The 11,521-nt window shown below is 48.4% G+C and overlaps 1 protein-coding gene across 1 annotated transcript in view; it reads left to right on the top strand.

Annotated features, from left to right (window-relative positions):
• Positions 1–11,521, top strand: part of LOC144611390 (voltage-dependent T-type calcium channel subunit alpha-1I-like) — a 382,459-nt gene that overhangs the window by 238,885 nt on the left and 132,053 nt on the right. Inside the window, exons 9-10 of the mRNA XM_078430461.1 lie at positions 7,195–7,225; positions 11,013–11,168. Of these exons, the coding sequence (XP_078286587.1) occupies positions 7,195–7,225; positions 11,013–11,168 (187 nt within the window). The remainder of the gene's footprint in view (positions 1–7,194; positions 7,226–11,012; positions 11,169–11,521) is intronic.

The raw sequence follows: 11,521 nt of genomic DNA, 5'->3' as shown, positions 1-11,521 counted from the left end.
GAGTCATACCAGGCCCTTCGGCCCAGCTTGCCCATGCCAACCAACATGCCCCACCTGCCCAGGTCCCTCTGAAACATTACACTGTCACGGTGGCTGCCATGTCCCACCTGCCACCTTCATTCAAGTGGACGTTCCCACTATTTCAACCACATTTTGCTGCTACCTGGACTCACTTATTCCTCTCCCTCCGTCCCAGATCAAATGAAGGGCCCATCGTCTGAGACTGTAACTGTTCCTCTTTCCAAAAATGCGTGCCAACCAGTCAGTCTGAAGGAAGGGGACTCGAATCGAAACGTCACCTATTCCTTTTCTCCGGAGATGCTGCCTGACCCGCTGAGTCACGCCAGCGTTTTGTGCCTACCTTCAGCGGAAAGACTATACATGATGAGACCAAGTTGATTGACCCGTTGGGTCCAAACCTCTCCTGCATTGGAGCAGCACCCTCTCCTCCCCCACTCCCCTCTCCCCTCTCCCCCTCCCCTCCTCTACTCCCTCCTTCCCTCCCTTCCTCCACTCCCTCCTTCCCTCCCTCCCCCTCCCCACTCCTCTCCCTTCCCTCCTCCCACTCCCTCCCCCTTCCCCCCTCTCTCCTCCCCCTCCTCCTCCCCCTCCCTCCCTCCCCTCCCCCTCCCCTCCCCCTCCCCCGTCCCCTCCCCCGTCCCCTCCCCCCAACTCCATCCCCCTCAACCCCCCCTTATCCTCCTCCCCCTCCCTCTTTCCCCTCCTCCCCCTCCCTCCCTCCTCCCCTCCCCCTCCCTCCCTCCTCCCCCTCCCACCCCTCTCCCTCATCCCCCCTCCCTCAACCCCCCCCCCCCCCCATATCCTCCCTCCCTCCCTCCCTCCCTAGGAGATAGATTTAAACTTTAACATGTGAATAACTTTAAAAACATAACACCGATTTCAATGAACCTTCTTCCATTGGCACCAAAGGGATGACGGTGAGTGAGGTGGGACTAAAATTGTCGCGCTATCGTGCACCGTTTTGGCCGTAGTTCAGGAACAAACAAACAAACAAACAAACGAGAGCTTTAGTATCTAGATCACAATCGAACCATCCACAGTGGACAGAAACATGATAAGGGAATAACGTTTAGTGCAAGGTAAAGTCTAATTAAAGATAGTCCAAGGGCCTTCGATAAAGGAGATAGCAGCTGAGTTAATGTGTTCTCTTTATTGAAGCCTAACAAGCATTACCAAACATACAACATCACACAGACGACAAAGCAAACCCACACATGATTTATTTAACACGGGCCTTCCTGCTCTAAGAGAGAGCTTCATTTATGCACAGTAATTACTGACTCAGTCTGCCACTGACTCTCCCGAGTCCTTGACACTTCCTAACAGTGTTTGTGTCTCGAGCACTGTAATTATTTCTTGAACTGAAGACTGTGAGAAATTGAAGCTCAGCTCACTGTTGACCTGTGTCCCCTGTTTACTGGTTGCTTTTGCATTCAGTCCTGGAGTAGATTCATCACCACGTAACGTTCCGACAGCTTCTGATGCACCTCTGCCTGCAATCATTAGGGCATTGTGACTTCCCTGATACGAGCAAGATCTTCTTCAGTGCTCCAGACTGGTATTGTACCATCACTATTCCCACTAGGTTGGTTTATTTTAGAGACACAGCGCGGAAACAGGCCCTTCGGCCCACCGAGTCCGCACCGACCAGCGATCCCCGCACACTTATACTATCCTACACACACACTGGTGACAATTTTTATTTTTAACCGGGAAGGTGGAACCAGTGTAGATGGAGCACCTTGGTCAGTATGTGGTGCAGCGGTAGAGTTGCTGCCTTACAGTGAATGCAGCGCCAGACACCCAGCTTCGATCCCGACCACGGGTGCTGTCTGTACGGAGTTCGCCGTGAGGCAGCAGCTCTACCCGCTGCGCCACTGTGCCGCCCTATAGTCTTTAGACGTTTTAGCAGCTTCCACTCTAATCCTCAGTCAAGCTGATGAGACGCCTGCAGAATATTCTACGAGAGCTTCTCCTCCCTGCCTGCAGTTAATCTGTCCCAAATACCTACACACCACAGTGCAGTCCACACACGTATGACTTGTGCATGGATTATGACACAGGCCCACTTTCATCTCCAACGTCACTGTCACCTTCACACACAGTGAATGGTAGTGAACGTACGAACTCCACACAGACAGCACCCGCAGTCAGGATGGAACCCGGGTCTCTGGCGCTGTGAGGCAGCAACTCTACTGCTGTGCCACCGCGACGCCCTAACCATTACCAGATGAGTGTTCTGAATCTTCTCAGATGAATGATTTCATGAACCTCACTTCAGACGTCCTGGAGTAAAAGATATTTCTTATGTTCAGTTATAAATTAGCAAACATCCACAGTTGGACACTAAAGTGCCGGAGCATAGTTTGGTTTAGTTTAGAGATACAGCGCGGAAACAGGCCCTTCGGCCCACCGGGTCCGCGCCGACCAGCGATCCCCGCACATTAACACTATCCTACACCCACCAGGGACAATTTTTACATTTACCCCAAGCCAATTAACCCACAAACCTGCACGTCTTTGGAGCGTGGGAGGAAACCGAAGATCTCGGAGAAAACCCACGCGGGTCACGGGGAGAACGTACAAACTCCGTACAGACGGCGCCCGTAGTCGGGATCGAACCCGGGTCTCCGGCGCTGCATTCGCTGTAAGGCAGCAACTCTACCGCTGCGCCACCGTGACCGCCCCTATAGACAATAGACAATAGACAATAGGTGCAGGAGTAGGCCATTCAGCCCTTCGAGCCAGCACCACCATTCAATGTGATCATAGCTCCAAGAGTTTGTTCATGGACTGTTTTTACAAGTGTACCTCTACGTTTAGCCTCGGCATGACTGGTTATGACTGGAAAGTCATCATCCGCTAGTTGAAGGGTAAAAATTGTGGTTTAATTAAGCATGCATTTGTATTCTGTGTGGAGGAGCAGTGCTTAATCTAGTAGTCGTCTTGGGATAATAAAATCATGTAGCTCTCAGTCCTAACAACTAACACAATCAAAATCACTTTCTGTGGACGTGGAATTTGTAATAAAGGTTTAGTGATTCATAGCTGGAGTCAAAATTCTCTTTATAGAAAGAGATGAAACTCCACATCAGAAATAATGGCCAGTGCTTCCTTTCTCCATCTGCTCATAATTCCATCCATTTTAGTTTGGAGCAAAACCAGCACCATAGAGCAGCTGGTGGTGCCACTGCCTCACGGCACCAGAGACCCGGGTTCGACCTGACCACGGGGGCTTGTCTGTGCGGAGTTTGTACGTTCCCCCCGTGACCTGCGTGGGTTTTCTCCGAGTTCTTTGGTTTCCTCCCTCACTCCGAAGACGTGCGGGTTTGTCGATGAAATTGGCTTGGTATAAATGTAAAATTGTCCCTTGTGTGCGTAGGATAGTGTGGAGTGGGAGCACGTGGCCGCTGGCTGGGTGAGGTCACGTGGGGGCGCGGGGCCGTGACGTCACCCTTTGTCCCGTATTTGGGAGTGAGGAAGTTGGCAACCCTAGCAGGGAGTTAATGCAAAAGTAGCGTAACATAGAGCTAGTGTGAATAGGTGATCGATGGTCGGCGTGGACCTTCATGAATTTGCATTTTGTCTCGAAGAGCAATATTTAATCTCTTAGTCATTTTGGGATAATGAAATCATGTAGCTGTGTGCCCGAACGACTGACATCACAAAAATGCTGGAGTAACTCAGCGGGTCAGGCAGCATCTCTGGAGAGAAGGAATGGGTGACGTTTCGGGTCATAGAAACACAGAGAAACATAGAGAATAGGTGTAGGAGTAGGCTATTCGGCCCTTCGAGCCAGCACCGCCATTCAATATGATCATGGCTGATCATCCAGAATCAGTACCCCGTTCCTGCTTTCCCCTCATATCCCGCGATTCCATTAGCCCTAGGAGCTACATTTAATTCTCTCTAATAGGAGTGGAATGAGGCCATTCGGCCCATCAAGTCCTCTCCACCATCCAATCGTGGCTGATCTATCTCTCTCCCTCCTATCCCCATTCTCCTGCCTTCTCTCCATAACCTCTGACACCCGCACTAATCTCTGGCACTGTTAGGCAGCAACTCTACTGTTGTGCCACAGTGCCAAATTCCCAGACTGCGTGTGAATTTTAATATCCCAGCCCAGCTTTAAACCTGGGAAAGGGAAGGATAATTTTACATGGAAAATATAAAGTAGAACAATACAGGAGGGCACCAGTAAATGGAAAATTAGTGGAGGGCACCAGTAAATGGGGGATTAGGGGAGGGCACCAGTAAATGGGGGATTAGGGGAGGGCACCAGTAAATAGGGAATTAGGGGAGGGCACCAGTAAATGGGGGATTAGGGGAGGGCACCAGTAAATGGGGAATTAGGGGAGGGCACCAGTAAATGGGGAATTAGGGGAGGGCACCAGTAAATGGGGGATTAGGGGAGGGCACCAGTAAATGGGGGATTAGGGGAGGGCACCAGTAAATGGGGATTTAGGGTCGAGACCCTTCTTCAGACTGATGTCAGGGGAGGGGGGCGGGACAAAGAAAGGATGTGGTTGGAGACAGGAAGACAGTGGGAGAACTGGGAAGGGGAGGGGAAGAGAGGGAGAGAGGAGCTATCTAAAGTTGGAGAAGTCGATGTTCATACCTCTGGGCTGTAAGCTGCCCAAGCGAAATATAAGGTGCTGTTCCTCCAATTTGCGGTGGGCCCCACTATGATACCTTGCAATCACTATGATTGTGATACTTTCGATGTGTGCCAGCATCTGCAGTTATTTTCCTAACAACTGACATGATCGGTCCACAATGCAAATCGAAGGCATCGTTTGCCAACGTCATTATTCTCATTGTGTTGTCATGTACTCTAATCTATCTCATGGGTGACCATCGGACGATCCTTGATTTGACTTTGCTGGCTTTACCTTGCACTAAACGTTGTTCCCTGAGCATGTCAATGGCTTGCACTGTAAACGGCTCAATTGTAATCATGTTTTGTCTTTCCGCTGATTGATTTAGCACGCAACAAAAGACACTAGACTAAATGAAATGACCATTAAAGGATTCAGTCTTTAAGCTCTGCGCACAGTATATCAGTGCTTCCCCGCCTTACAATCTGCTTCAGCAGCTGTGGCACTGGTGTGAACCAAAGATACTAGGGGAACAAGATGAAGCACTCCGTTTAAATCGGCTATACTGAAGTGTAGTACGCAAAGGAGCGTAACGTCCGCCATTTTAGTAGGCAACCCCGCCGTTCGCTATGTCTCTCGCAGTGTTTTGGGGGAACAGTATGTGTGATGATACCATTAAAATGCAGAATATATCTCACCTATCAATTCACAGATTTTTGATACTTTTCTTTTTAGATGTTTCTGCAAGTTTCTGCCGACTAAAATGGCGCCGTGACGTACTACGGTTTTTAGGGTCGAGTGGTCCATCTTGCTCCTCTAGTATCTTTGGTGTGGACTCCATTCCAAATTTGGTTAAAAAAAAACCTAGAGTAAAACGTAACTGTATCCAAAAAGGTCTTAGCTCTTAAATAGGAAGAAGGTACAGGAGCCTGAAAACTCCAAGTTCAAGAATAGCCTCTTTCCGACAGCCAGCAGGCTATTAAACACTACAACCTCCAAATAAGCTCTGAACTACTTAGACTTGGTTTTATCTTTTTGCATTAAGTGCACATATGTGTGTGTATATATCTGTCTGAAGAAGGGTCTCGACCCGAAACGTCACCCATTCCTTCTCTCCCGAGATGCTGCCTGTCCCGCTGAGTTACTCCAACATTTTGTGTCTACCTTCGATTTAAACCAGCATCTGCAGTTTTTTTTCCTATACACATATATATCTATATACGTGTGTGTGTGTGTGTGTGTGCGTGTGTGCGTGTGTGTGTGTATGTACATCCGAAACTAAACTAAACTCAGTGCATGTGACAATAAACTGAACTACTATTAAGGATTCCGTGTTTAAGCTCTGCTTATATCGGCTCTGCTTATATATATATATAAAATATTATATATTACATATATATCTGAAGAAGGGTCTCGACCCGAAACGTCACCATTTCCTTCTCTCCAGAGATGCTGCCTGTCCCGCTGAGTTACTCCAGCATTTTGTGTCTACCTTCGATTTTAACCGTCATCTGCAGTTCTTTCCTACACATTTTGTCCTCTTATTTATATATACATATATATATATATATATATACTTTGGAAATAGTCCCAGTTCTGTGTGTTCTTGTTCCTTTAGTTCAGTTTATCATTGTCACTTCCACCATTTATATATATATAATATATATATATAAATGTATCTGTGTAATTGTGTGTATATATACTCACACTGAACATTTTCTCCCTCTCGTTTATCATATTGTTTACTGTGTACTATGTTCACATACTCTGTTGTGCTGCTGCAAGTGAGAATCTCATTGTTCGATCTGAGACAAACAGCATGACATCAAAACACTCTTGTCTCTCGACTCCTGAGTGCTTGGTCGCCGATAGAAAGCTCCTTGGTTGGACAAGACATGCCATTGCATCCGAGTTTCTCCCCCTGAGAAGGATGAGAGGGGATCTTATCGAAACGTATAAGATTATTAAGGGGTTGGACACGTTAGAGGCAGGAAACATGTTCCCAATGTTGGGGGAGTCCAGAACAAGGGGCCACAGTTTAAGAATAAGGGGTAGGCCATTTAGAACTGAGATGAGGAAAAACTTTTTTCAGTCAGAGAGTTGTGAATCTGTGGAATTCTCTGCCTCAGAAGGCAGTGGAGGCCAATTCTCTGAATGCATTCAAGAGAGAGCTAGATAGAGCTCTTAAGGATAGCGGAGTCAGGGGGTATGGGGAGAAGGCAGGAACGGGGTACTGATTGAGAATGATCAGCCATGATCACATTGAATGGGGGTGCTCGCTCGAAGGGCCGAATGGCCTCCTCCTGCACCTATTGTCTATTGTCTATGATGATGTAATTGTCTGAGCACTTTTTCTGAAAAAGCAAAGACTGCTTCCTCAGTGGTGCTGCCAACGAGAAGGTCATCATTCTGTTTACTTTGGAAATGGTCCCAGTCCCGTGTGTTCTTGTTACTTTGGTTTAGTTTATCATTGTCACTTCTACCAGGTTCGACTGACAAATGTTGTCTTGTCTACTTTTGACTGGAGTTTTTTTTCTGTGACAATTTAACTCCATATGGCGATTGTTCCGTTAAGAAGAACGAGCCCGATGCATATTTTTAGCAAGGTAATGTCGACATTGAACTGAGTGTAAGCATATGACAAGCCTAAGATAGACACGAAATGCTGGAGTAACTCAGCGGGACAGGCAGCATCTCTGGACAGAAGGAATGGGTGATGTTTCAGGTCGAGACCCTTCTTCAGACTGAACGATGAACTTGAACTCGCCCAGTCTGAAGAAGGGTCTCGACCTGAAACATCACCCATTCCTTCTCTCCAGAGATGCTGCCTGACCCACTGAGTTACTCCAACATTTTGTGTCTATTTTCGGTGTAAACCAGCATCTGCAGTTCCTTCCTACACATACACCAATCAGCCAAAACATTATGACCTGATGAGCCAAATCATTATGACCACCTGCCTAATATGCTGTTGGTCCTCCGTGTGCAGCCCCATACGCAGCAGGGTGCGATGCTCTGTGTATTGTGACACATTCCTCCCGTGACCACCATTAAAATCTGCTGTGACTTGTACCACAGTCGACCTTCTGTCGGTTCGGACCAGACGGGATAGCCTTCGTTGCCCTCGCGCATCGATGAGCCTTGGGCGCCCAACACCCTGTCTGTCGCCGGTTTGTGGTTTGTCCCTCCTCGGACCACTGTCGGTCGGTACTCACCACTGCTGACCCACAAGACTTGACGTTTCAGAGATGCTCTGACCCAGTCGTCTGGCCAGAACAATTTGGCCCTTGTCAAAGTCGCTCAGTTCATTACTCCTGCCCATTTCTCCTGCATCCAACACGTCAACTTCAAGATCTGACTGTTCACTTGCTGCCTAATATATCCCACCCCTCGACAGGTGCCATTGTAACAAGATAATCAATGTTATTCAGTTCGCCTGTCAGTGGTCGTAATGTTTTGGCTAATCGGTGTCCGACAAGCGTACTTTTGTGAAGTGCTTGGGTCCTGCCACTGACGCTGGGAAGCTGGGATCCCAGCAGGGAAAATCTGGAATTGCAGGAAGACTTTCCGGTTTAAGAGGTCAGCCATTTAGAAATGAGTCGAAGATTTTGAATGTTTGGAATTCTCTAACGCAGGAACCTATAGTATACAGAGGCATAAGAGGTGGCAGATGTGGTAATCTTGAGCAAAAAAACCCCAAAGTGCTGGAGGAACGCAATGGGTCACCATACATCTGTGGAGGGAAGTGGACAGAGGACGTTTCTGGTTCGGACCCTTCTTCAGACTGATCGTCTGGAGTGTATATTGATGAGCTGAAATCATGTAAAGCTGAAGTTTATAGCTCTTTCTGACTCTTAGGGATATATAGGCAGAAAAATGGATTCGAGATATCGACTTCACTTTAGACTTTAGAGAAACAGTGTGGAAACAGGTCATTCGGATCACCGAGTCCATACCGAGAAGTGATCACTTGCGCTGGGACACCAGGGACACTTTACAAATTACGGTAGCCAGTTAACTTACAAACCTGCACGTCTTTGGAGTGTGGGAGGAAACCGAAGATCTCGGGGGAAACCCACGCAGGTCACGGGGAGAACGTGCAAACTATGTACCGACAGCGCTTGTAGTCAGGATCGAACCTGATCTTTAGTTTAGAGATACAGCGCGGAAACAGGCCCTTCGGCCCACCGGGTCCGCGCCGACCAGCGATCCCCACACATTAACACTGTCCGACACCCACTAGGGACAATTTTTACATTCACCAAGCCAATTAACCTACAAACCTGCACGTCTTTGGAGTGCGGGAGGAAACCGAAGATCTCGGGGGGAAAACCCACGCAGGTCACGGGGAGAACGTACAAACTCCGTACAGACGGCGCCCGTAGTCGGGATGGAACCCGAGTCTCCGGCGCTGCAAGCGCTGTAAGGCGGCAACTCTACTGCTGCGCCACCGTGCCGCCCTTTGTAATTCTTTCTCTGGCTGCCCCAAACAGGAGCAGAAGTGGGTCAACCAGCAGCATGAGTTTGCTGCTCCATTCAATGAGATCATGGCAGGTCCTGACTTGCCCTCGAGCCGTTCTAACTCTCCTTTCATGCCTTGTCTTCCTTGCAATTCAAATGCCCGTCAATCTCTGCCTTGGAACATTTTCAAGGGTCTCATCTCTAGTGCTCTCTGGGGTAGAAAATTCTAAAAAATAACAACCCTCTGAAAGAAGTTGTTTCTTATCATCCACGTATCAAAAGGACACCACCTTTCTAAACCTGCTTATATTTCTACGTCTGAATAAGGGTCTCGACCCGAAACATCACCCATTCCTTCTCTCCAGAGCAAGAGGATTTGAGTATAGGAGCAGGGAGGTTCTGCTGCAGTTGAACAGGGCCTTGGTGAGACCACACCTGGAGTATTGTGTACAGTTTTGGTCTCCTAATCTGGGGAAAGACATTCTAGCCTTAGAGGGAGTACAGTGAAGGTTCACCAGATTGATCCCTGGGATGGCAGGACTTTCATATGAAGAAAGACTGGATAGACTAGGCTTATACTCGCTGGAATTTAGAAGACTGAGGGGGGATCTTATTGAAACATATAAAATTCTTAAGAGGTGGAAGAGGCTAGATGCGGGAAGATTGTTCCCGATGTTGGGGAAGTCCAGAACCAGGGGTCACAGCTTAAGGATAAGGGGGAAGTCTTTTAGGACCGAGATGAGAAAACATTTCTTCACACAGAGAGTGGTGAGTCTGTGGAATTCTCTGCCACAGAAGGTAGTTGAGGCCAGTTCATTGGCTATATTTAAGAGGGAGTTAGATGTGGCCCTTGTGGCTAAAGGGATCAGGGGGTATGGAGAGAAGGCAGGTACAGGTTACTGAGCTGGATGATCAGCCATGATCATATTGAATGGCGGTGCAGGCTCGAAGGGCCGAATGGCCTACTCCTGCACCTATTTTCTATGTTTCTATGCTGCCAGTCCTGCTGAGTTACTCCAGCATTTTGTCTACCATTTAAACCAGCATCTGCAGTACCTTCCTACATATATATATATATTTCTATGTTGTTTCCTTGGTTTAGAACTTTAGAGATAAAACGTGGAAACAGGCCCTTCGGCCCACCGGGTCCGCGCCGACCAGCGATCACCCCGTACACCAGCACTGTCCTACACACACGAGGGACAGTTCGCAATTTTACCAAAGATAATTAACCTACAGACCTGCACGTCTTGGGATTGTGGGAGGAAGTTGGGGCAGCCGGGCGGTCACGGGGAGAACGTACAAACACCGTACAGACAAGTCATAAGGGATAGGAGTAGAATTAGGCCATTCGGCCCATCAAGTCAACTCTGCCATTCAATAATGGCTGATCTCACTCCATACTCCTGTCTTGTCCCCATAACCTCTGACACCCGTACTAATCAAGACAGCACCTCATATTTCGCCTGGGCAGCTTGCAGCCCAGTGGTATGAACATCGACTTCTCCAACTTTAGATAGTTCCTCTGTCCCTCTCTTCCCCTCCTCCTTCCCAGTTCTCCCTCTATCTTCCTGTCTCCACCTATGTCCTTCCTTTGTCCCGCCCCCCCCTGACATCAGTCTGAAGAAGGGTCTCGACCCGAAACGTCACCCATTCCTTCCCTCCTGAGATGCTGCCTGACCCGCTGAGTTACTCCAGCATTTTGAGAAATAAATGCCCTCGATTTGTACCAGCATCTGCAGTTATTTTCTTACAAGGCAACACCCGTAGTCAGGATGGAACCCAGGTCTCTGGCGCTGTGAGGCAGCAACTCTAGAATGCAATGTAAACATCTCTTGTGGACGATGAGTGATATTGTGTGGTCAATAATAAACCTTTCTTTGCATTACCTCACCCGACTCTCTGCCTCTGTTCCCCGCCTCCACCCCTTAGATCCTGACCCAGGAGGACTGGAACGTGGTGCTTTACAATGGAATGGCTTCCACCTCCCCATGGGCGTCCTTGTACTTTGTCGCCCTGATGACCTTTGGCAACTACGTCCTCTTCAACCTGTTGGTCGCCATCTTGGTGGAGGGCTTTCAGGCGGAGGTAAGAGGCGGCATCAAATTGTAGCTCATATCCTTTGGATTGCTTGATAGACTGCAGAGTTGATAGCTTGAATTGTCTAATGGAGACAGGGATAGCGTGGAGTAGTTGAGTTTTGTTTGGAGATACGTCGCGGAAACAGCCCCTTCGGCCCACCGAGTACGAGGCGACCAGCGATCCCCACACATTAACACTGCTGCAGTTGTACAGGGCCTTGGTGAGACCGCACCTGGAGTATTGCGTACAGTTTTGGTCTCCTAATCTGAGGAAAGACATTCTATCATTAGAGAGAGTACAGAGAAGGTTCACCAGATTGATCCCTGGGATGGCAGGACTTTCATATGAGGAAAGACTGG

Source organism: Rhinoraja longicauda, chromosome 40 (genome assembly GCF_053455715.1).
Source record: "Rhinoraja longicauda isolate Sanriku21f chromosome 40, sRhiLon1.1, whole genome shotgun sequence".
NCBI lineage: Eukaryota > Metazoa > Chordata > Chondrichthyes > Rajiformes > Arhynchobatidae > Rhinoraja > Rhinoraja longicauda.
This window is presented reverse-complemented; position numbering and strand designations above follow the sequence as displayed.